We start from the raw sequence: 24641 nt of genomic DNA, 5'->3' as shown, positions 1-24641 counted from the left end.
GCTCAGTGTTCATCTTCAGTTCTCTCTTCACAGCAGTTCAGTCAGTGTACTGTTTGAATAAATGAATTACTCCGGGATATTGGTTTGTTTTAACTCAGGGGGAGTGTCAGCCACATTAAAAAAGTTAACAGCTTAATTCATCTGTGGATTAATGCATTTATGAGACGTGAACCGTTTCAAACGATTCAGTTCGATTTGGTGAACTGGTTCAAAAAGACCCGGTTACATCGAATGATTCGTTCGCGAACCAGATATCACAAACTGCTTTGTTTTGAACTCTCTCACAACAGACACGGAAGAGAAGACAATGCTGAATAAAATCGTAGTTTTTGCTATTTTTGGACCAAAATGTATTTGCGATACTTCAAAAACTTACCCTCTGATGTCACATGGACTACTTTGATGATGTTTTTCTTACCTTTCGGGACATGGACCGTACACACAGCTTCAATGGAGGGACAGAAAGCTCTCGGACTAAATCTAAAATATCTTAAACTGTGTTCCGAAGATAAACGGAGGTCTTACTGGTTTGGAACGACATGAGGGTGAGTTATTAATTACATAATTTTGATTATTGGCTGAACTAACCCTTTAACTTACTGATGTAGCAATATCATGCTTGTTTAAAACAGTACATCACTCTTGTTTGTGATGCTTAATTGCAAATAATGACTAACATTTTTATCTGTTCCTGCTGCAAAGGTATCATATGTCTTTAGAAGACTTATATAGCGCTCTGTTCAAGTTATATGAAATACTTTTATGGTTCTTTTTGGTCAACATATGCTATCTCATTGTATGGGAAAGAGCAGCAGAAAATTTTTTCAAAGCATCTTCTTTGGTGTTCCACAGTAGTTCACACAATATCTGTTTGGAATGACATGAGAGTTAGGAACTTGACTCATACGAAATTAGATTTTTTTCTAAATAAACACCTTTATTTATCACAATTACAGGTCTGGAATCCAATTTTACCCAGCAGCCTAAAAACAAAACAAAACCGACGCAACATAAAATATAATTTAGTGAAACTGCTTGGTCACATTTGTAAACATACAAATGGCAGTGCGTTCTGGAGTTTAGGAGTTAATGAAGACATCACATAACAGTATTAACAAATATTTTATCATTCAGTGACATGCAACATAACCTTAACACCAATTAATAGTGTTTTTGATCATTTTAATACAAGCAGAGACATCAACACATTATGTAACTGTCATATGCAAAACAAGCAAAGTGTGGAAAGCAAATGAACCCCAGAGAACACTGATAAGAACATATCCCCACAGTAAATATTTGCAACTGAAAGCACCATAATGCCCAGATGATCGGCCTGAATTGCACAGAAAAAATCTCACTTTAATGACTTCTGAAGTGACGTACATTCCTCCTCAAAAATAAGAACAGTGCATACAGAACAGTCATAATATCTATTATGAAAATCTACTGGCCAAAAAGATTTCAAAGTGTTTGTTTAATCTGATAAGACAGACCTTTATTAATATATAGGTCAAATCATCTAGTTATATGAATGCCGTAAAAACAAATCCATAAACAGATATTCCAAATATTCCTTAGAAATATATAGTATCTATATATCTATATAAATAATTATTAAACATGAAGTAGATAGATAGATAGATAGATAGATAGATAGATAGATAGATAGATAGATAGATCTATAGTGTATAAATTATTATACAAGTTCAGAAAGTATCAAAACATCAAACAGTAAGCCTTTGAGATGTCTAATAAACAAAAAAATAATTTCCAGCATTATTGCTAATGAAAACAATTTCATTAGCAGTTTTTGTGCGAGAAAAAATATATGTTTAGAAAACATAATTCTACACAGCAGCTCCTATGTGTTGCAAGTAAAAGGAAGATATCTTCATCTAAACAGTGTAAGCTATATAATGAACTCCTTTAGTGGCTGACCTGTAACATCCTTCCGATCTCTTATTTCTGCTGCTTTTCTGCTTCAATCAGCTTCCCTTTGTTATATTTCTGTCCTATCCCATATGGTACATGGGCAGCAATAGTGCCCATCTCCATGGCTCCCTCAATGTGGAACATCTGGTCATCAAAGAATATGTGCGGGCGAATCTTCAGCAGCAGGGGCCCTTTAGGAGCCCCGGCAAGGAACAAAGCCTCATCAATCTCCAGGCCCCAGCTTCTGAGTGTCTTGAGCACGCGGGCCCCAGAGCTGGCCGCGCTTCTGGCCGTCACCAAGAAGGTGCGGATAGGGCAGTTCAGTCGCTCATTTTTGGCGTAGAATTTCTTCTGGAGCTTCCCAAGAGCCTCCAGAAAGCACTTAAGAGGACCCTGAGGATGAACAAGAGAGGATCAATGTGTCAGACAATGGGATTAGAAAGAGCCTGATGATTTATTACAGGCACCTGCCTATGGAGCAACCACAGCCATCCACATAAAATTAACAAAAGTCTGCATTCGAAAGCTGAAAAACGCTGCCTTCACAGATAGCATACGGAGTTAGGAAACCAATCTATTGATTGCATCACATTTTATGCAGCATCGTTGCCTATGATATTCCATTAACTTGGGCATTTGATTAAACATTTGCTTAGTTATCACCAAAGCTCGCTCTGTTTTGTTTAAGATCATAGGTCCGTTCACACAAAGAGCAATAGCTACAGCGGTAACTATACTAGTGTCCACACAAACACACAATAACTTCCTGTTTATTATGAGCATATGTTTTATTTTTGTTGTCTGCCAATTTAAATGCTTGAGATCAGGATGAAATCTGATTAGCTGTCAATTTTTATTGTCTCTCAATTATATCATTCCTTTGTGCCATTACTGTTGTGGTGTGGACTCTGCTATTCTTTTAATTCGGATTGATTTTTAAAACCATATCTCTATCATTATAGTTATCATCCTTGGAGTGAACAGGCCTTTATGCTGCCTCAGAAGCCTGTCTGAAATCAGTTTCAGTAGGTACCTTTGCCTGTGAATTAATTACCTGTCATTGCATTACAAGTCAGCTTTTGTCTTAAGCACGTAAAAAAAAATAATAATAATAATACGGAGAACCACATGGTGTTAAATAAATACCATGTCCCTGTGTCCATTAACAAAAACCCCTTGTAAGGTATGTAAAGCATCTTCTCTAAAGGACTTGCATGACTTATTTTTAGTAGTTGACTAGTCATCAAAAAAAGAACCAAAGACTTAAACTTCAGTCTGTGTGCACTGAATTTATTTAATACACGAGTTTCACCATTTGAGTTGAATTACTGGAATACATTAACTTTTCCACGACATTCAAATTTATTGAAAAGCACATGTACAATAATTTACAGCATTGAGTTTAAAAAAAAGAGTTAAAAAATCTAGCTGTTTTTTTTTTTGCAGAAAAAGTACATCAACATCTAATTACATTATCAAATTATCTATTTAATTTCTATTTACGACTTTCCCATTCATAAATATGCACTTCGAAGGAGGACATGAACACAACATATTCTAAAGTAATGTTAAGTGAAGCTACAACGAGACTTTGTATTTTAATTTTTAATAAAATAAAAAACATGATCCATATCTAGCTGAAATACCTGAAATACTTGCCATACCTGTGCGAGTGGTTTGTTCTCATGCTGTTTTTCATGCGCAAAGAATGTGTCTAGGCCATGCTGTTTCACTATGATCTCCGACTCATCGGAGAAGAGCACAGCATCCCCATCGAAGGCCACGCGCAGCTGAGTCTCAGACAGCTGAGTCTCCACATCAGGCTTAAACATGGTGGCTGCTGCTATACCTATCATGATGAAAAAAATGTCAGAATATTACTGCAAAGCAAAAAATGGCATAATGGGGCACCTTAATCTATGCAGTGTAAATATGGGAAACTGCAGTCAATTTACAGGGTTAAATGCTTTAATTAAATATGCATGCAGTAGTTGTTACATTACATTTGTGTGTTTGTCATCAATTTACCCTCCTCAATGGCCTCCTGGACTTTCTTGGAGTCTTTGGAGAGATACAGATTAGTCATGTAGGCCTTGAGATATCCAATTGGGCTCTGACCTCCAGTCATGCAGAATCGCTCAATTGTCATATCTGTAAAGAATCATTTGAATCACTCAGCTACTGTATTTTCTAGTAGAACTGCATTGCATTATATGCACTGACTGTACAGAATTCCTTATAGTACATTGTACTGTTTAATGTTGAGTGGAAACTTTCAGTTAAACTTCAGTTGTAAACTTTTAGGGATTGTTCAGAATTACGACAGTTCGTCTAGGCTTATGCAACATCCAGATCAGAATGCATTGAGAAATGACACACCTACCATAGTGGTTAATGCTGTTCATGAGTCGCACCCCAACCTGGGCGTGATTATTGGTCATGAGAACAATGTCAAACAGCTCTTCACTGTCAGGATAGAGCTTCCTCAGTCGTTCATTTACAGTCATCAGTGCCTACGTGCATATTAGAAGGAAGAAACTCCTGTTTTCATAAGCAAGCAAGCACACAGCCTTTAGCAAGAGGCTTGCAAATAGTAAGCCTTTATGTTGTCATTTTAAATTAAGTTTACTTGTAAAAACAAATACCTTATTTTTCAATGTAAATGTAAGCTATTTTCTGGGCCTTTCCCAATATTAAACTTAAAAGGCCCTTTTTTGCTCTTTTACATAAAAAATAAGATTGAAAGAAAATAAAATTTGAGCAATATGAATTTACAAGTAATTACAGAATCAGATTATTTTTCAAGTAGCTAGTAAAGTTACGTAATACTTTTAAATATACAATGGGCAGCTATATTGTTTATGAACAGCTTTATTGTTTAGATTTGAGTTGATCAATGAGTTGTTATGCTGAACTTCTCGGACTGGGTCCAGGTCATGAATTAATCATTCAGACCGATTTTGTTAAAAGGATCATTCGAGTCACTGAAAATAACTATTTCTCTAATTGGACATTTAGATTGTCGCGTTGTTCACTTGCATTGTAGACAGCTAAATAGGATGACAGAGAAAGCACCCTTTTAGTCAAATAAAATAAATAAAGCAAATTGCTTTGTCAGGCTAGGGGACATTTAACCCTAGGGGCACATTAATGCACCAGGGGCCTACACTTGGGAAGGGCCTACTGGCTGCAGGTTAATTATATTTTTGAATGATTATTTGTAAATATGGGAGTTTGCAATAGAGACAACAGTATTCTGTAAACAAACCAAGACACTCATTTTCAGCGACACCCTGCTTGTAGTATGTGTAGTGAATGGTTCAGTTTAGGTTTCCCCTACATAGTTTGTATAGCTGGTATGTTCCAGCGATATACTGTGAGCGAAAGGCACAATGCGCTAGTAAAGAAGACGAGTGCTAATCTGTGTACCTGTCTTCATGCTACGATTTAATTATTTAAATGCGAGCACAGCATGTTTCAAAATTAAAATGCAGTTAGTAATCACCAAATAGCCCACATTTGAATGATAGTTTTGATCTAATAATAGTGAATAATTAATATTTTGTGCAATTTATGGTCTTTAAATCATAGCTGTAATTCACATTTCGGGCAAAAAAAATTTTTGATGGATTTTTTTATATATATATTACCCCCATATATAATGCCTGTAATCAGGTTAAGTTTATTTTATGTAAAGACATTAATTCTGCTGCGCCATAAGCGCCACCTTCTGGCAAAGAGTGAATTTGCATAAACTGTAAATAAATTCGACATAAATAATTGTCAAGAAGATGATACACATTTAACTTTTGTTTCACACATAAATAATTAAACAGTCTTTAAGTGGGGCGTTTTCCCTCACTCTACCCTATAAAAAATACATATAAAGGCTATAAAAATCAAGTCGAACTTAGCTTACAGAGCCAAGTGTATTTTAATTTGTGGACGCTGTTGATGAAGATAAACGTTATTCTCACTTTAACGAAAGGGAAGGCAGGTCCTGGTTTCAGCGGCTCACTCTCGTGGTCCTGCTGATACTGAACATACTTCTCCACTCCTTCTTCCACAAATATCTTCCTTTCCTCCACCATATCAAACAAGGTCCGGGAAGAAACGGCGATAGTAACTGCATGTATTGGCTTGGGCTGTTAAAAGACACATCCAAAAACAAGAATTGTGAAACTGCCGGCAACTAAGTCTACACAGAATGAGCAAATCGCCTCACTGAACTTCACTGAAAAAGCTACTTACAGGTCTCGGTTTCGTTGATTTTAAGTTTTCAAAGTGCGCTTTAGCAGCTGCCCAGTCCTTTTCCTCAGTCGCAGCTTCCTTTTTGTCAGCTGCAGCCGCTTCTTTTGGTTTTATTTCGCTCATTGTGTCTTTTTAATAGGTTTGAAAATGTTAGTGTGCGTACTTCACTTCCTATGTACTGTATGCTGAGGCAGGGCTGGATGTCAGACATCGCGGAAATGTGAAGGGGTTGGATGCTGAGAAGGAGGCGTTCCGTTTGACGCAGGATGTTTGTGCTTTCACTCACAGCAGAGATTAGTCCGAGATTCACAGCCAGCCAGTCACTTTTAAGGGCTTTTATATCCAAGATCATGTTCAATTCAAATTCATTTATAGGCTACACGTTGTTTTAAAGCAGCGCAGAAAATCACAAGTGAATGTGTCCAAGTATAGGCCTAATATAATGGATAGGCCAAGATAATGGAATCATAGCGTAAGCCATTCAAAAACATTGATTCATTTGGTGTACAAAACATTAATTTATCGTAGCGGTCGGAATGACGTTGATATGTAAAAATTGATGGCCTGAAGTCGTAAAAGCGTCTGCTAAATGCATAAATTAAGTATTAAATTATCATGAAGTGTGTCTGTCTGCCTTTATTTATAACATAATGGAAGCAAATAAGGTGCCAGAAGGGGTTTGACATTCCCCGGGTATTAAGACTTTTGTGTCTTAATAGAAAAATGATGTCTCTTGCTGAAATATATAATAAAAATATTTACATTATTTAAAAATTCCACATCTGACAGAAAGACAAACGTTGTTTTGAAAGATGCACACTATATACAATCTTCAATTCCATGGGGACCCATATGGTCCAGGCCCCGAAACTATCAGAAATGCAAAATAAATAAAAAAATTTAAATATATATATATTTTTTTTATCAGAAATGTTCACATATATGCATTTCCTTTATCAGAATATGTAATAGCCTGTCCATATATTAATTTCTAATATTTGTTAACATTTCTGTACACGCAAATATATTCGATTTCTGTATATGTGGCCTAAATCTATTTTAAATCATTCAAACATTTAATTGATGCTCTTTTTTACTACTTCACGATTAAGTGATTAAATATTCGTGTATTTAAATAATTATGTAAATAAATTAAATCTCCAAATGTATAAATGTTTTCATTTTATATAGATTATAATTTGCCCCTTTGTAATAAATCAAACAGAAATTGAATAGAGAAAAATGTAAATAAATAAATTAATTAATTAAAAAACTGGTAAAAATCTCCAGATAATGTGGCTTAAAAGCAGTGTATATAAATTTCCATTAACATAAAGAGTGCATTTATCAACACCAGTTCATCTACGTACCTCTGGGTACTTTTGTGGAACAGCGTTTTTACGTACCTTCCTGCACGTTTCACCCCGGTTTTTAAAGAGAAGTGTCCACTGAGTGGCGCTAAAACATAGGTTCAAAACGCCAACCTTGGTACGTTTTTATTACGTTGATGTAGGCATGTATTGGTGTTTTTTTTGTTTTGTTTTTTTGTTTGTTTTTATTAAGTTGCTTTAGGTACGTATTATGGCTATTCTATTGTGTTGGACATATGCCCTACACTAAACCCAACCCACCTTATAGGCTAGTGTTAACAAATGCAAAACTGATATAAAAACACATTTGGTAGCTAATACAACCGATCTTTTGAATAAAAGATGTTGGAGTTCACTCCCTCTATTGTTCATTTCTTTTGGAAACTGTAGTGATATGTTCTTATTGGTACATATTTCGAGTCTCGCGAAAAAGTGCCCCCAAGTATGTTTTTACTATGAAACCAGGTAGCACATGAACCGCTGATGTTTCTGGCACATAAATTAAAAGTTGGGTCACAGAATTCGGCACAATACAGGAAAGAAACAAGATTGTTAACAAGGAAATGTTTTGAACTTTGAATATAACCAAAAAAATAACTTTACCATTATTCTGATGCTTCAATGCATTGACTAGCACTGACACCTGTCATGTGAAATCCCCTTAACCACTGAAAGAATTCTATGACAAAGATATGGATATAAATATGTGGGACATTATGCTTCACATTGGTGCTGTACAAAGTTAAACAAATCTGAAACCTATGGTCAGATCACACTGACACAAAAACTCGATGACCAATCTATTTTTTTTATTATTATTATTATTATTCATTTATATACTTATTTAGTTTTGTTTGGTCAGTGTGTTCACCCTGTTTGGTTTGGTGTGAATTGGATTTTAGGTGCTTAGGGAACAGAAAATGAAAAAAAAAAAAAACGTTAAAAATATATATTTTATAATATTTATGTGCAATGATTTTAGATTACTTTTTTTCAAATGAGGTGCATTGCCTATTCTTGCAATATTCAAGTGTTCATACAGGGTTCATACACCTTTTCCAAATTCAAATTCAATCACTTGTCAAGCATTTTCAAGGTGCATTTCAAACTTTTCCAGCACTTTACATCTCTGGTAAATTGCATGTTTACATACACTTGAGCTCTTCACTTTAAATCAGATTACTTTGTTCTATTAAAAACCACCTGTCTTGGTTGCATATAACATTGCCCTAATAAATCGCCAACATACATCAATTATAGCATTTATTTGTTTATTTTTTTAAAGAAAGAATTTACAGGGAATCAGCAGGATTTTTAATAAAATGTAAGGGTTTTAAAGACCTGCACAAACAAGTATGAGAGGGGTAGGGCAATGGTAACAAATTAAATCAGGAGCCCTTAACGTTTTTCGGGGCAAGGACGTGGAGCAGTCCCCCTGATACATCATGCATAAAATACAACGCTACATATTAAGCCTATTGAATTCAATATTAGATATTTTGATTAAGAATAAATTACATTGTTACATGTATATTATGTTCAGACAGTAGATCAGAACTATGCACATTATTGTTGTTGCATGAATCACTGCCTGTATATCACCTGTTAAAATGCATCTTAACAAAACAACATGTTATGATAAAAAAAAAAACATTCCATTAGTTGTTTTAAGTTGTAAATTATTTTAAAGGATTTGACTAGTCATGCATTTTAATGTTACTAGTCAGACATTTACACTAATCTGAACTTTACAAGTTTATTAAAAACCACATTTTAATTTTACTGTCAGTGTCAGATGGACAAATAAAGGGATGATCAGAGAGAGAGGGAGGAACAACAAACTTTGGTAACACTTTACTATAAGGTTTCATTTGTTAACATTAATTACATATTAGTTAACATAATTATATATCATTTATAATGGTAGTTATTATTAAGTTTAAAATGTAGCCTACTTACACAATATTGTTAACATTATTAATATACTGTGAATTAACATGAAGATTTCATTTACTGACATTAAAAAAGATTAATAAATGTTGTAAAAATATTGTTAGTTAATGCATCTACTAACAAATGAGATTGTTGTTAAGTGATACAAAAACTTTTAATGATCTAAATACATTTTATGCCAATTTGCCAAGTTTGGTTTAGATCTACTGATGATCACTAATTAATATTTTGTGTAATTTATGGTGTTTAAATCATACCTTTAAACTCACATTTCGGCCAGGAAAGTTTTGATGCCATTTATTTTCATATTACCTTTGATAACATAATGTTTACTTCATGTAACTGCTTCGGGAAGTCGTGGCCTAATGGTTAGAGGGTTGGACTCCCAATCGAAGGGTTGTGAGTTCTAGTCTCGGGCCGGACGGAATTGTGGGTGGGGGTAGTGCATGAACAGCTCTCTCTACACCTTCAATACCACGACTTAGGTGCCCTTGAGCAAGGCATCGAACCCCAACTGCTCCCCGGGCGCCGCAGCATAAATGGCTGCCCACTGCTCCGGGTGTGTGCTCACAGTGTGTGTGTGTGTGTGTGTGTGTGTGTGTGTGTGTGTGTGTGTGTGTGTGTGTGTGTGTGTGTGTTCACTGCTCTGTGTGTGTGCATTTCGGATGGGTTAAATGCAGAGCACAAATTCTGAGTATGGGTCACCATACTTGGCTGAATGTCACTTCACTTTTCACTTTCTGGCATTCACATTTTACGCAGAACTATGGTGGCCGAGAGAACTCAACGCGCTGCAATTTAAGAAAACACATGCAAATTGAAAAATACCAGCAAATAAAAAAAAACATCTTCATCAGTTTGACAACACAAGTGTTGCAAATCCTCACAACAAATGCATATAACGAAACGCACTGCAAATCCTCACAACACATGCATATAAGCGAAATGTGCTGCAAATGCTCACAACACATGCATATAACGAAACGCGCTGCAAATCTTTCACAACACATGCATATAACGAAACGCGCTGCAAATCTTTCACAACACATGCATATAATGAAACGCGCTGTTGTCAAACCAATGAAGATGTTTCCTTCATTTCCTGGTGTTTTTTCAATTTGCATGTGTTTTCTTAAGTTGCAGCGTTTTGAGCCCTCTCGGCCACCGTACAGAACAGTGTTATGAACGTTAACTGGCAAGAACTTCAACAAGGTGAAAAAAACAACATAATTTGACACAAGTAAGCTGTAGCTGCTGTAGCTGTCAGAATGGCTGAGTGGTCTAAGGCGCCAGACTCAAGACACGTCCCCCTTCTCAGTTGCTGAAGTTTCCGGTCTCCAAATGGAGACGTGGGTTTAAATCCCACTTCTGAAAACAGACTTTTACTGTGAATAGATAAAAAGTAGCTCAAATGAAATTAAAGCCAACGTTATCATTTCTATATAGGACTTCTATGGGGGAAGTTCTGAATCTCGGCACTGGGCAGCACACCTGCAAGCTGCGACCAGCTTACCTCAGTTCACCCCCTAACACGGCTCATTTTTTAGCGTTATGATAAGTAGCTTCTAAATTGCACACTGTCACTTTTACAGTGTAGCCTGTGTTTTTGTCTCGCGCGCTGCAGCATGCATCACTGTCCCAGTACATTCTCTCCTCCCTATTCACAGCATGGAAACACTTTCTCTCTACACCACCCCTTATCACGTCCCATTCACAGCATCATGGCGTTTGAGGGTGAGTACCACTGACCAGCGTGGGTAGAGTACACCGTGATCTTTATACCTAACAACGTAGAACGGGATGGGTCTGAACGTACTTTTGCGCGAGACGATTAGGGATGTTAAACGTAAGCGAATTAATTATATGATTAAGTGTAAGTTTTAATGCATTTTGGTCACTAGCTGGTTTGTGCTAATGCGGACACAGCCATATAAATTAAGCGTATTGCGTGAAATAACAGCTAAATGCAACACAATAACGCTTTTTAAAATTAGGTAAAGTCATTGAAAAAAATGTATGAGCAACGAGGGCAAAATCCTGGATTTATAACATGGTTTGTTTGTTTGTTTGTTGATATTATGTCATCGCGTTATGAAATGACCAGTGTGTTTATAGCAGCATGTGAGCCGTCTCCATCTGTTATTCGTGTCTTTGACCCTCCAGGTGGTCCAATGAAGTATTTGTAATACTACAAGATGGCTTACTCGCGGATACATTGTCATCTGGTGTGATTTGCCATCAGTAAAAAATAAATAAATAATAATAATAATAAATAAAGTGTCATTAAAAAATTGTTAAATATGCTATGGCTTTAATAATATGGTACTGGATAAACTTGATACATATAATTACCCTTTCCAAAACATGGCAATACCATGATATATATTGTTGTAGTGCGTTTATGAAGACCAGTAGCTTACATGGTCAGATAATTATCTGAAAGCGCATTCTGTTAAAATCCAAAGACACTTTTAATAATCTAAATAGCTTGTTATCTTGAAAAATAAAAGTGTTAAATGCCAGATTCAACTCTAACTAAAGAGATTGACAATAATATGGTGAAATTGTATTTAAAGTTTAGACTGTAAATTCGGTTACTTCCATTCCTATTTTTCTAACTTTGCCATTGTTGATCTTTTCCCTCCAAACAAGCCATGGACCATGAACTGAAGTTGCCAGGTCTCAGTAGTTAGTGTAAAAGTATCATAAATAAATGTGTGTGTGTGTGTGTGTGTGTGTGTATATATATATATATATATATATATATATATATACACACATTTGTATATGTATATTATTATTAAAAACATAACAAAATAATTCAGCACAGCAGAGACTGGGATACATTGTGGTATCGACTTAGTTCACTCAGCTAACCTGATCCTTTAGTCTAGTGGAAGTCCGTGCTGTAATTATCAGCCCGCAGTTCTGTATAACCAAGCAGGACCGTAACAAGCATAGATATTGAGGTAGATGTGTACGCCCGAATATCAATACTATCTCAGAAATCTTCCTTCCTTACATCCTTACAGTCAAGTTTAGTTTGGTGACCAGATCAGCTGATTTAAAGATGGGAAGATTTTATAGCAAGTGGCTCACCCACAGATTAAACTATAGCTAAAAAAGATAAATTAAAACTTGTTTTTAAAACTCATTTAATATTTTGAATATTAAAGCTGCGGTAGGGAACTTTTGATGCTCTAGCGGTTAATAAACAGAACTGCTTGCGTCTTGCGGAAGAACATCGTAGCCGGATCTACTTCTCTCTGTTTATGTCTATGAAGAATCACAAAGGTACTGGGTTACTCCGCCGCGGTACCCCCGAAGCAATCTAAAATAGTCTGAATATAAACACTTATTATAGGTGCACCCTAGTGATTCAGGACAAGCTAAAAACACGGTTTGGAAAATGGATGCATGGTGTACTCGCTTATTATGTTCATTATTATACATTTTGAACACAAACAAAGTTACAGACCGCAGCTCTGATTGGTTGTTTTTTACCGGGAGCACATGACTTTCTGCAAATGGCAATAGGACCACTGGGAGGAGCCAGAGGAGCTTGATTTTTTTCACAGATTATCTGTCTCATATTCTACTGTCAGGACATAATGACAGGTTTAATAAATATGTAAAAAATATTTTTTTACAAAAGTTCCCTACAGCACCTTTAACCGTAGGTCGCGCACAACCACCATGTTTGTAGTTCTCAACCGAATCATTCGTCAAAGTGCAATGGATTGTGGGTATTATAAACCATTAGAGCGTGCACAGATCCACACTTCAAAAATCTGTCTGAGGTTGTAGACCATCAAGGGACTTCTTGCATACTCTTTTCAGCATACTATGCTTTGGTACACACTTATTCTAATCTCACTTACTATTTAGGGTGGATAGTGTGAACATTGGGATGCAGGGAGAGTGCTTGCTTGCCATTCTGTCCATTTCCTATTTCCTGTCATGTGATCAGTCTCATGACAGGCAGACCCAGACTCATTTAAAGACATACACACATTAAAACAGGTAAGAGGAATTTCATGTAAATCCATACAACTCGAATATACGTAAAATCATCATAATACATACTGAGTGAATTTAAACACGTGACAGTGTCACAAGTGCGTGTAAGAGAGATATGCATCATCATTAATCGGACTGTCACCGGCAACATTTTAACAGCTGCTTATTTTGAACTGTGTCCCCGTAGTGCGCATGTAGAATATGAATGTCAAGTCGATGACGTCAAAGAGAGTTAGTAGGCACTTTCTTGATTGCAAGTGCTGTTTCCTGTCCTCAGGTGGGGGGCGGAGCTGTGGTGTTCATGAACTCATCTGCGCTAGAAGAGGTGAGAGCATCTTCCTCATCCATGATAGCATGCACCAGTTGCTCCTGAATATTAACTGTGTTACTGCTTTATCCTTTTTAACAGATAAAATATTTTTGTACCCCCTCACCTCCCTTGTCCCACACTTCTATCAATTATGAATGACCTATCAGGTTTGGAGAACAAAAACAAGCGTCATTATTAATTCACGACAAAGGATTGTGTTACTATGAGAAGGAAGACCTCTGTGTAAACAACACAATTTCTACTACTTAGTGGCTGATATTTAAATAAGCATGTCTTTGTCTCCGTCTGTCACGGCCACAGAGCAAAGGGGAAAATTAAGCGTAGTTGCTTTGCCTCATGGGATTTGAGCTCATATGGATTAGCAAATTTGCACTTGCTTGCATTATCACATCATGGGGTAACTCGTAGATCTAAATTGTATACTGTGAAGTACATGTAGAAAGATATTTTCAGTATCTGTCTACATGTACAGTACAAAGTGCCATTCAGTGCTTTTATACTCTAAACTTGGTGGTGTTTCAAGTGAGCACTAATTAGTTTATTAGGAACATATCTTCAAAATTATTCTGTATTAATAATCTGTCAGCCCCATGATATCCCTGTCTATCCATGGTCCAATTAGCATGTGGTCATGTGTTTGCCTCTTATATACTAGTCAATCCAGTTTCAGGTTAATGTAGGGTAGGTTCCAATGGAAGGTCCAGTGGTATTGTGTGCACAAAGTGTGAAGGGGCATCTAGTTACCTTAGACTAGTGAATTATTCAGCACTGGGAGAGATAGATTGAAGACAGTGCTATAGATTCACTCATTGCAAGAGATGGAAGGCAAACCTTTTAAATATAACTGATCTATGAGGAATAAAAAACATTGGCAGACGAGAAATAAAGGTATCGTTGTCTACATACTGACTAAACAAAGAGATTATTGGATTTAAGAGATATCGAAGGACTCCTGTTACCTGCAGATTCTGGTAATGTTTGCTGGAGTGTTGAATGCTTTTACTGTTTATTTCTTTCTGGTCGTAAAGCAGAGTTTGGTTTAAATAAACTGTAGCGAGTGTATATTTCATGATCTGTTGCGGTAAGCAGAGTAAGTCTGTGTTTTACTCTCATGTTTAAATAGGAGGTATATTAAAGGTTTATATTCAAATCTTATCTAAGTATCTGAAACCTAGACACATGAAAGGTCTATATGAACAGCTTAATAATGTGTTAAACTTAACATTCTGTCATCGATGGAGTGCAAAAATCTGTGACCACTTTGAAAACAGTATTTTTATTCATCTATTTTGCTATGACCTAAACTGAATAAGAAATTTAGATGTTTACTATATATGAATATACTTTTTTAAAAATGCATATTAAATCGTACAATGCAAAATAGAAGCATCTTCAATAGTGGTCATAACTTTTGGTCCCCCATTATTTTGGTCTATACATTTAACTTGTAAGTGTTCCTGTAGCTCAATTTTTTGATCATTGCCTTATCAAGCGCAAGGTTGGGGGTTTGATTCCCCTGGGAACACATGATAGGTAAAAATTGATAGCCTGAATGCCCCTGTAAGTCACTTTGGATAAAAGCATCTGCTAAATGCATAAATTTATCTAAAATTTAAATTTAAGAATGATCTATAGGGTACAAGAATAATGTAGGATTTAATTTCTAAGTAAGTAGCAGTTTCTCACAGTGATCTTATGCAATATATGGAGGGCATCAAACTGTCTGAAAGGGTAGTCATCCATCCATTTTAATAAAACCACAAAGTAATACGGCAGTGTGATTTGCACCACATTGACTCTGCGACTAACTTTTCCTTAAAGGAAATGAGACTAAGGTTCTGATACCTCACGATAGCATCCGTCACCATCTACAATGCTTGTCTGTTATCTAGGTGGATCAAATTCTCAACTCTTGACCTTTACTTTCTCAGCTTTTATCCTCCAACCCTATGCTTTCTCTTTCTCTCTTTCTCTTTTTTTCCTTTAGTATCTCCTGAACTGCTAGGTGTCCTGTCCTCCATTGCTTTCTTCATGGCCGTGATCGCTCTGTTTTTTCTTTACCTCAGCAGCAAGCTGTCAGTGGAGAGCCCGAGCAGTGATCTGCCACATTTTGAAAGTTGTAACAAAGGTTCGCAAGGTAAATACTTAAAAGAGTTTTCAATGAATGCATTCACTGTTTGCATGTATATGGCCATGTGTCAAATCCTGGTTAGCAGGCTTTGTAAAATTTTAAATGGGTCTTAGAAATGCTATACTATGCTATGTCATACTTGTTCCTTAAATATGACATGCTTACAAACACATTGTTACTGGTGAAAGATCCTAATGATTAATGTGCCAGCTGACTCTTCAACAGAATTTGTGGTCAGTTAGCAGACACACCAAAGGCACAAAGCAATGGCGTTTTTCAAGAGCTTCCAACAGAGCCTCCCTTCTGTCAGTTCCCTCCTGGACTCGGTCTCAAACACCGTCTCAACTGCCGTGGACGATTTGTCCTCTGCAGTGAGTGACGTCACCTACACTGTCAGTGACCAGCTAACGGAGCAGGTCAATACGATCATCAACAAAGTACAGACTGAAGAGGATGACAAATCCAGGAAAGAGGATTTGGGTTCTTCTGAAGACATCCGAAAGGAGAAGAGGACCAGCAGGCTGAAGCGTCAGGAGACAGAGGGTAATGCTGCAGACAGTGGAGAAGGAGAAGGTCGAAAGAGCCGAAAATCGAAAAAGAACTCTATGTGGACTATTGAAACAGATGAAGAGGAAATAAAGAGGGAAAAAGAAAGGCAAGAGGAAGCAAGAAGAGCTGAGGAGGAGGAGTGGGAGTGGGTTTACACCCCTGCTAAAGGTTGGTATCGTAAAAAGAGGGACCCAAACCAACCACAAAGCCTTTCTCCGACCTCAGACAACAATAAAGGGAACAGTGACCAAGCATCAAAAGAGGCAGAGTCTGTCGCCCAGGAAGAGAACGCCTCCTCGTCTGGCAAACACAATGATGAAGGTGACAACCACAATGAAAATGCTAATGGGATGCACCCGGGTAATAGTCAGAAGAAGCAGGATTCTCAGGAAATGTCTGGTGATACTGATACAACAGCATCAAAGTATGAAAACAATGCAGAGCACAGTAGTGTTGAGGAAGATGGTACAGGCAGAAAAAAAGACAAAGGAGGTAAAGGTGAGACTGGATGCTGGACTTGCTGTGTTGTGCTTTTCTAACGGGATAGTTCTATTTCTCTGCTTCTCTTTGATTTTTCATTGCTCCCTTCGTTCCACACTAGGTTTCAACCAAGGACACACACAAATGGACCTTTCTCTTTATAATACTTGCTGTCTTACTCCTGACCAGGGCCGTTAATGGAAGAACAACCAGGATAATAGTCATGTGATCCTGGTGTCCAGCTAGGGTTCTCTATGGCAGTGGTTCCCAGACGTGATCCCAGAGTACCCCCTACCCCAACCCGATCTGAGAGTACCAGAATCCATTCACTTTTTTCCTGCTTACATGTCAGTGGATCATATCCGAATTGTGCCACATGGATGGAAAAAATTGTCATTGGGTCACTTGGACCATACGGTGAATGCGGCCATAATATGCAGATTTGGAAATACTCCAGGACCAAGTTTGGGAACCACTGCTTTATGACATAACCTGCTCAGTCTTGTGCCTGGAGATCTATCTTCCAGCATAGTTGACATTCAAGCTTAATTAAATACACCTTACTGAAGCTACTGAAGACTTTAAAGAACACTTGATAATTACAAATATTTAAGTTAAACAGGCTTGGAACCGAGCTCTAAAGAAAATCAGATCTTCAAGAACAGGAATGAGCACCACTGGCCTACTCATTGGACCCAGGAAAGATGGGGGAGAACTAATTATGTCCCAAACCTTGTGAATTTTATTGACGCCCCTACCTTTACTGGTGTTTTCCTGTTTATAGGTGAAGTGTGAAATTTTGCACTGTTGAAATACTTTCATATCCCAATTTGGCATGTAGATATGACTAAGCCATTTATTGGCCGACTTCTTGAAGAGTAAAACACTGTAGCCAACTTCTGATTTAACAAAATATATCAGTTTTTTGGTGGTACTACCTGTTTCCTCGAACAGTGGAAGTGGACTTGGAGTCTGATGAAAGGTTTGGAGTAGTAGAGTGTGTGAAACCTGTTTGGAAACAGTTATTACTTTTGTGTTTAGAGCCAGTAGTTTTGTCTCAAAAATTACACACTTCACCTTTTTCTGGTGAAATCTGTCACTCTCATGTTGTGCCAAAGCTTGCTAAAGCTGTTTCTTTTTTTCATCAAACACAAAAGTAGGAATTTTTGAATACTGGATGTTAATGCAGGCTAGATGCAAGCATCTGGGGAGAATTCACAAGATTATTATCTGTTGCTTTTTTCTGTCTCTTCTCTGCCGCTTGTACTCCAGATGAATCTATCACATCAATCATGAAGATGTTATTTTATGCTGTGTGTGTGTGTGTGTGTTTCCTTTTTGAAGCTGGTAGCTATGAAATCTTAAAATATCCTTCTCCTTTTTCATACCCCTGATCCGCAAAAGGTCTACAGTAGGATATTTTAGAGCATTTTTAGAATCTGAAACTGTAGATCTCCATTCTTTCTTAGATGGGGGTTGTCCAGAGAAAGGATCATCTGAGAGTGAAGACGAAACGCCAAAAAGACACAAGGATCAGCAGAAAAGTGGATGGAAAAACAAAGATACTGAGAATGAGGATTGCAGCAGTGAGGCCTCTGCTGAGCAGGGTATTGTACACCATCTGACTGATGAAATACTCTTAATTATGTGGTATTCGGGATGTAATCTTTTTGCATTTTTGTCTCACTATTCAGTTAAAAGGAAAAATGGTTCAAGTTCCCTGAATGAACTTCAGCCTCCACCGTACCGGGACAAAGACGATCTCAAGTGTGGCTCTAGGGGCCGCAGTGACTCAGCAGAGGGCAGTGGAAGTGAGGTCAGTGAGGCCAGTGAAGACGCTGAGGACACAGAGAGTTACCTGAATAAGGGCTATGAAGAGGACGCACCCAGTGACAGCACCGCTGTTTTGGGCCCGGAGGTGAGCGACTCGGCCCGTCGTTTCCGGTGTGTTCTTCTATGAGAATCACGGCTCTACCTACCGATGCTCTTATTCACCAATGAAACTGCTGAAATCCACACACAGTGTTGTTAATATGTCTCCAAGAGAGCTGTACACTGTAGTTAATGTAGACCAATATTTGTAAAGGGTTTTTTTTTCACAAATCCATGTTTTTTGACATGAGATTTTTTTTTTTAAATCCATTTTGTTTTATTTGAGTCTGCGTGTTCATCCACAACAATGCTTTTGCAATGCCAAACTGATAAACTCTTCGCTGTCTGTTTGGATTCCCATTCACTAGTGTCCTCTCTAAGACTCTTGTGAAGTAATGTTTTCAGCTGATTATTAAAATTTCATTTCATTGTCACATGAGTCATCTCACTGATGGTTTTAATTATGAGGAGCAAGAAGGACAGTTCAGGGATTCTCAGGCTGGGGTTTGGTTCATTCTGGCCACATCTGGTAAGTTTGCATTTGAGCTTGCCTGTGATTGGAGACACTAAAAGCCTGAATACTGACATAGACATCTTAATCTATACGTGAAGCCAGGCTACTTTGGTGTGTGTCATATCATGAGGAATCATATTCCTTGATCTATGGAAATGAAATTTCATAGTGCTGTATACAGTAACGCTCAGTATTCAAAACTTACTTCCCAGTCCAAAAAGAGCATTTATTGAAAGCATAGCATTCAAAACTATGATAACTTTCTGATGTCAAATTGATGCATTTCAAAACATGACCATTCACATACCTACCAATGATGTCTATTCAGTGTTTCCGAACTATCCGTGTTCATTTTGCTATTGGAAAACGTAAAAGGTTAGCCAAATGTTGGTTTAGCACCTACCTCTCTGCATAAGCGTCCTGCTAACCTTTATTCTTAAAAAGGTTCCTGATTATTAATTAACCGTTTCCGTGACATTTCGGAGTGGATTATGATGCCAAACTAAATGGGCAGATTGGAAAACGTCCATAAAAAAAGAAAATTATGACATCAAGACGAATAAGATAACTAAAAATATGATATGACCTCCTTAATGATCTTTATAGGACCACCTTGTAACCAACACAGGCACCCTCAAGAACTTTGACCTGTTTACTTTCTAAATGCAGATCCATAAATTACCATTTCCTCTATCCCATCTGCCCCATCTTTCCCTTTCTCTCACAGGACAGCTTACTCCCACCCCTTCCAGAAACATATGAACCAGAGGCACTGGGGAAATATGGCACACTGGATGTGGCATTTGAATATGACCCAAGTGAACAACGGCTTGCGGTGACGGTGACCGCTGCCACAGATATTCCAACCCTAAAGAGCACAGGGAACATTTCTTGGCAGGTCCACCTGGTTCTACTGCCCACCAAGAAGCAGAGGGCCAAGACAGGAGTGCAGAAGGGACCCTGTCCCGTCTTCACAGAGACGTTTCGGTTCTCATGTGTTGAGAAGGAGGCCTTGGGGGACTATGCAGTCCGGTTCCGTCTCTACAGTGTGAGGCGCATGAAGAAGGAGAAGGTCCTAGGCGAGAAGGTGTTCTACTTAACCAAACTCAATCTGCAGGGCAAGCTTGCTCTGCCTGTTACACTAGAACCTGGCACATCCGTTCCTGTAAGCAGTGTTTGCGTACATGCGGTATACTTTTTCCATATCCAATCCGATTTCAGAACTATCCATTTTATAACGGTAATCCATTAATCTCACTATATTTCAGGGCTGTGGTTCAGTGGTGAGTGTCTCTCGTAGCGCGGGAGCTCTGTCGTACCACTCCACTGGTGAATCCTCCACTCCAGAGCTTCTGTTGGGTCTCCTCTACAACTCCACCACAGGGAGACTGTCTGCCGAAGTTGTTAAAGGCAGCCATTTTAAAAACTCTGCCACCGATAAACTTCCCAGTAAGAAATGCAGGAGTCCACCTGCTTAATCCTCTTAAAAGCAAACCTGTTTCATGCATGTGCATTCTTTTCCTGTGTTCTGCTTGTAATTGAACTGCTCTCTTTTTATCAGTGACTCTATTTTCTATCACATTCCCTTTTTTCTGTGTCCTGTCCTGTAGTTGGCCTGTTTTGTTGTGTAAAACGCTTCATTAGTGGGCAACTGTATATAATGAGAGGTAAGTTTACTGCCATGTCGAAAGCTCAAAACCACCCATTTAACATCCTCCTACTTTTGTCTGCTTTACTCAACTGCATCTACATTTCACTGTGTTCAGTCTTGCAGTGTATGTGTACACTCTTTCTTTTTTGCTGATTTGTTGAATCCTGTAGAATACATTTAAAATGTCTTGACCTAGGTCTATAGTAAATTAACCCCGAATCATGCTGGGAGGGGAATACCAGTGTTTTAAAGTATGCAAAATCTGCTGTGAGTTCATGTTGCCCTCCTGTCATATCTTTAAAGAGCTACTAGCCAGAGTTAATAGACATGTCAGCAAACCAAGGAGGTAAGGTTTGGCCAGTTTTTATGGTCGTGTTAGTCACAGCTGGATGTTATTTTCCTGTGGCTCTAGCTCTAGAATAATTTGTCACATGACATTTATGGCTCAGTTCATTGGCTCAACACAGTGGCATACTTCTGGGTCCCAAGCAAGAAGTGCCATTGAGAATGGGAATGCTAACGCTTAGATTTCTCAGTCGACCGATTAGCCAGACTATGCAGAAAGTGTGATTTCTCAGGACACCTATTTCAGTGGGTTTCAAAGGGTTGTAGAGGCATGGGGATATTTATGAGTGGTTAAAAACCACTAACTCACCAGTAGTGAATCCTAGTTTGCATTCTAATGAAAGCCATACACAACACAATTTTTAAAGCTGTTGGATCGCTGTTCCTTTCACGCCACATGGCTGATTAGGGTTTCATGAAGTGTCTGTGGTTTGCACATTACACGACGGATCGGCAACTGGGAGTCACAGAAAACAATATTTCATAAGAAAGAATCCCTGATAACTCAGTCTTGTTTACAAAACACGTGCATGAAGAGATACGGGGAATGGCATAAGACTACGACTCCTCCCCTTGAAATTTCCCTTGCTCAATATCTTGCTCTTTCATTGGCTGTAGGTTGTTGCCGATGTCAATTCCAGTCGAAACACATTTCACACTGCAAGAGACTGAGATGCCAACGGGTCCAGATATTTAGCCTGTTAAATATTTCTCGGGCAGCAGCGGAAATATCTTTAATATTTCGACACTATCCAATCGCCACTCACTCAAATGAGCACTGATTGGCCTCAGATTTGGGGCTTTTGTCTGCGGTTACCAAAAAACATTCAGCAAGTGAAAATCGGGCCTAGAATCATGTATACTCAGTATTAGTCTACTTGTGCTAACTTAAACTGGAATGGTGATGCCAAAGTAAGTTTAACTTTCATTCTGGTCGTTAGCATCTTGCTAACCTCATTACCCTAAAGATGAGTTAATGTTTCTAGATTTAAACACCATTAAAGCAGCTTCACCTCACATTCACTGATCAGTTTTACAACAACAACAACAACAAATGTTTTTGACAAACCTCTGAAAGTACTTTTTGTTGTGCAAGCAGCTGTGCAATGTTGAATGCATACTTGGAAAATCCTCGCGAATACACACTGTAGTATGATTTGTGTGTAAATCATGATTCGCCGAATATCTCCATGGCTTTTAGTAGTGTGCTACCAAACTACTTTTTCTATTGCTGCAGTATAGAGTGTATGTGCATGAAAATTTATGCATGATGAGGTCATGTGATAATGTACTGCGATTAAATGCAGGATACATATATAGTGCCCAATAGAACGGTAGTACTATCTTAACATAGTTAATTTGTTTAACTTGGTGCATCAGCTCAACAACACCACCAGGTAGTGCTAACTCACTTTTCCCCTTCCCTTTCCATCAGACACTTACGTGAAGCTTACAATGCTGGACTCCAAAGGGAAAGAGATGTCTAAATGTAAGACCTCCGTCTGCCGTGGCCAGCCCAACCCAACCTACAAAGAAACATTTGTCTTCCAGGTGGCGCTGTTCCAGCTGTCTGAGGTCACCCTGCAGGTGTCGGTGTACAGTCGGCGGAGCAGCATGAAGAGGAGAGAGCGGTTGGGTTGGGTCGCTCTGGGCCTCAACAGCACCACAGAGGAACAGGAGGAGCACTGGACCCAGATGAAGGAGTCCGAGGGACAGCAGGTCTGCCAGTGGCACACGCTCCTCAATTCATAGGGGAGAAGGGAAACAATGCTGTATGGTTTTTGTCCATCTGAAGGTTTAGTAGGACAGAATGAGTACAAAAGGATTTGTTCACCTTAAATTGAAAGTTGTTTCCTAATTGACTCCTTCGTGTTGCTCTGAACCCGTCTTACTTGCTTTCTTCATGAAACATTATCTATCATATGGCTTCAAATGACTGGCAACTTGTCATTTTTGGGGTTTGGTAGCCCCTTTATATTGAAAAGTATCTTCAGAATATTCTTAGAAAATAAAGTTTTGCGTTCCATAGAAGAAAGTAAGTCATAGGTGGTTAAGAACGGCATGAGGGTGAGTAAATGATGACAGAAGAGTGATTTTTAAATGTGAACTATTCCTAAAGTAAACTTCTGCAAAATGTGGCGGGCAAATTAGGTCAATTGTTGCTTTTCAATAGTATACCGATGCATGAAGCACCACTTACTCTGCAGTTACTTCCAAAACAAGCCAATCTATGTTGGACATCATGGCAAATCTGTGTTTAAAATTCAACAAACCTGACTCTGATGTGAAATACGCATGGGGAGGTTTTTGTCATGTGTCATTCAGCTGAAATTTCCAATCGCATCCTACTGAGATTTAGACTGCATTTCGCCCACTGAATTTATACAGTAGAGGAATCCTCCATGTTGGAGGTGCTGTTGACTTTCTAGAGAGACTGTTTTCCTCAGGATAGCAGTAATGGACCTGATGTTTTTCGCAGTGTTGGGATGGGAAAGCTGAAAAAGACGTCTTATGACGACATTAGAGCACTGAACTGACCAACTGCCATTGGCACTGCCATCTGTACCAATCATTTATTCCCTACAAAGCATAACTGTAACTGTACTGAATTACTGGCAGTTGCATAAGCATTGAAACTACTTGAGGTTTAGCCTTTGTACTTGACTTGCAAATATGCAAATACAAATATGCACCGCATGGTAACTGCTAAAGCATCAAGAGAAACATTCAGAATAAATATCGGACCAAAGCGCAATACCACATACATAATTCTGCTTTATGAAGGGATATAGGGACTATTTCACACCAGCATTATTGAAAAATATTTTATTTAACATGAGAATGTACAAAAAAGTAGGGCTGCTGAAGACTGTCTAAATGTAACTAATTTTACAATAACTGATGTCTAAATGTAACTGATGGAAATTTGAACAGTTTATCTCATGATTTTATTTTTCGTATCGTGTAAGCTAATGCTGCATAATGCATATGTTAATGCTGATTCAGGTCCATTTTTAATCTTTGAACACTAAACATTTAATAAAATCGGAATTTAGAAACGCTTAAGCAATCTTTAGTAATGTTATGCATGCCACTGTGGTAGCTCGGAAACACAACTTTACAGTTAAACTGTTAAATAATGGAATTCAAATGAATTCATATATTATGGAGAATTTATGCGTTTTCAGAAATATCTCAGTGCAGTTTGGAAGGACTTAACTAAACTACTAAGAAGTTGG

The 24641-nt window shown here is 38.0% G+C and overlaps 2 protein-coding genes across 17 annotated transcripts; one reads left to right on the top strand and one right to left on the bottom strand.

Moving 5' to 3' along the window:
- Positions 1–916: 916 nt before the first annotated feature.
- On the bottom strand, positions 917–6401 carry LOC127938969 (cytosolic 5'-nucleotidase 1A-like). Its single transcript, XM_052535915.1, has 6 exons — positions 6187–6401; positions 5913–6080; positions 4319–4448; positions 3964–4086; positions 3600–3784; positions 917–2328 (listed from the first exon to the last, which is right to left on the bottom strand). The coding sequence occupies exons 1-6, from the start codon at positions 6307–6309 to the stop codon at positions 1963–1965; spliced, it is 1095 nt and encodes a 364-aa protein (XP_052391875.1). The 5' UTR covers positions 6310–6401; the 3' UTR covers positions 917–1962.
- A 4683-nt stretch (positions 6402–11084) lies between these two features.
- Positions 11085–24468, top strand: LOC127938808 (synaptotagmin-14-like). 16 transcript variants are annotated; one of them, XM_052535686.1, is made up of 11 exons: positions 11085–11243; positions 13398–13532; positions 13807–13854; positions 15927–15997; positions 16217–17038; positions 18490–18627; positions 18715–18938; positions 20134–20571; positions 20675–20855; positions 21017–21073; positions 22838–24468. In XM_052535686.1, the coding sequence occupies exons 5-11, from the start codon at positions 16258–16260 to the stop codon at positions 23152–23154; spliced, it is 2136 nt and encodes a 711-aa protein (XP_052391646.1). In that variant the 5' UTR covers positions 11085–11243; positions 13398–13532; positions 13807–13854; positions 15927–15997; positions 16217–16257; the 3' UTR covers positions 23155–24468. The 16 variants fall into 16 exon arrangements, with proteins under 16 accessions (XP_052391646.1, XP_052391652.1, XP_052391651.1 ...); XM_052535688.1 differs by lacking the exon at positions 11085–11243 and adding an exon at positions 11268–11355; XM_052535692.1 differs by lacking the exon at positions 13398–13532 and having other exon boundaries at positions 15930–15997.
- Positions 24469–24641: the final 173 nt, after the last annotated feature.

The sequence above is a fragment of the Carassius gibelio genome, chromosome A20 (assembly GCF_023724105.1).
Source record: "Carassius gibelio isolate Cgi1373 ecotype wild population from Czech Republic chromosome A20, carGib1.2-hapl.c, whole genome shotgun sequence".
Taxonomy (NCBI): Eukaryota; Metazoa; Chordata; class Actinopteri; order Cypriniformes; family Cyprinidae; genus Carassius; species Carassius gibelio.
Note: the sequence above shows the minus strand (reverse complement) of the source record. Positions and strands in the feature narration are given on the sequence as shown.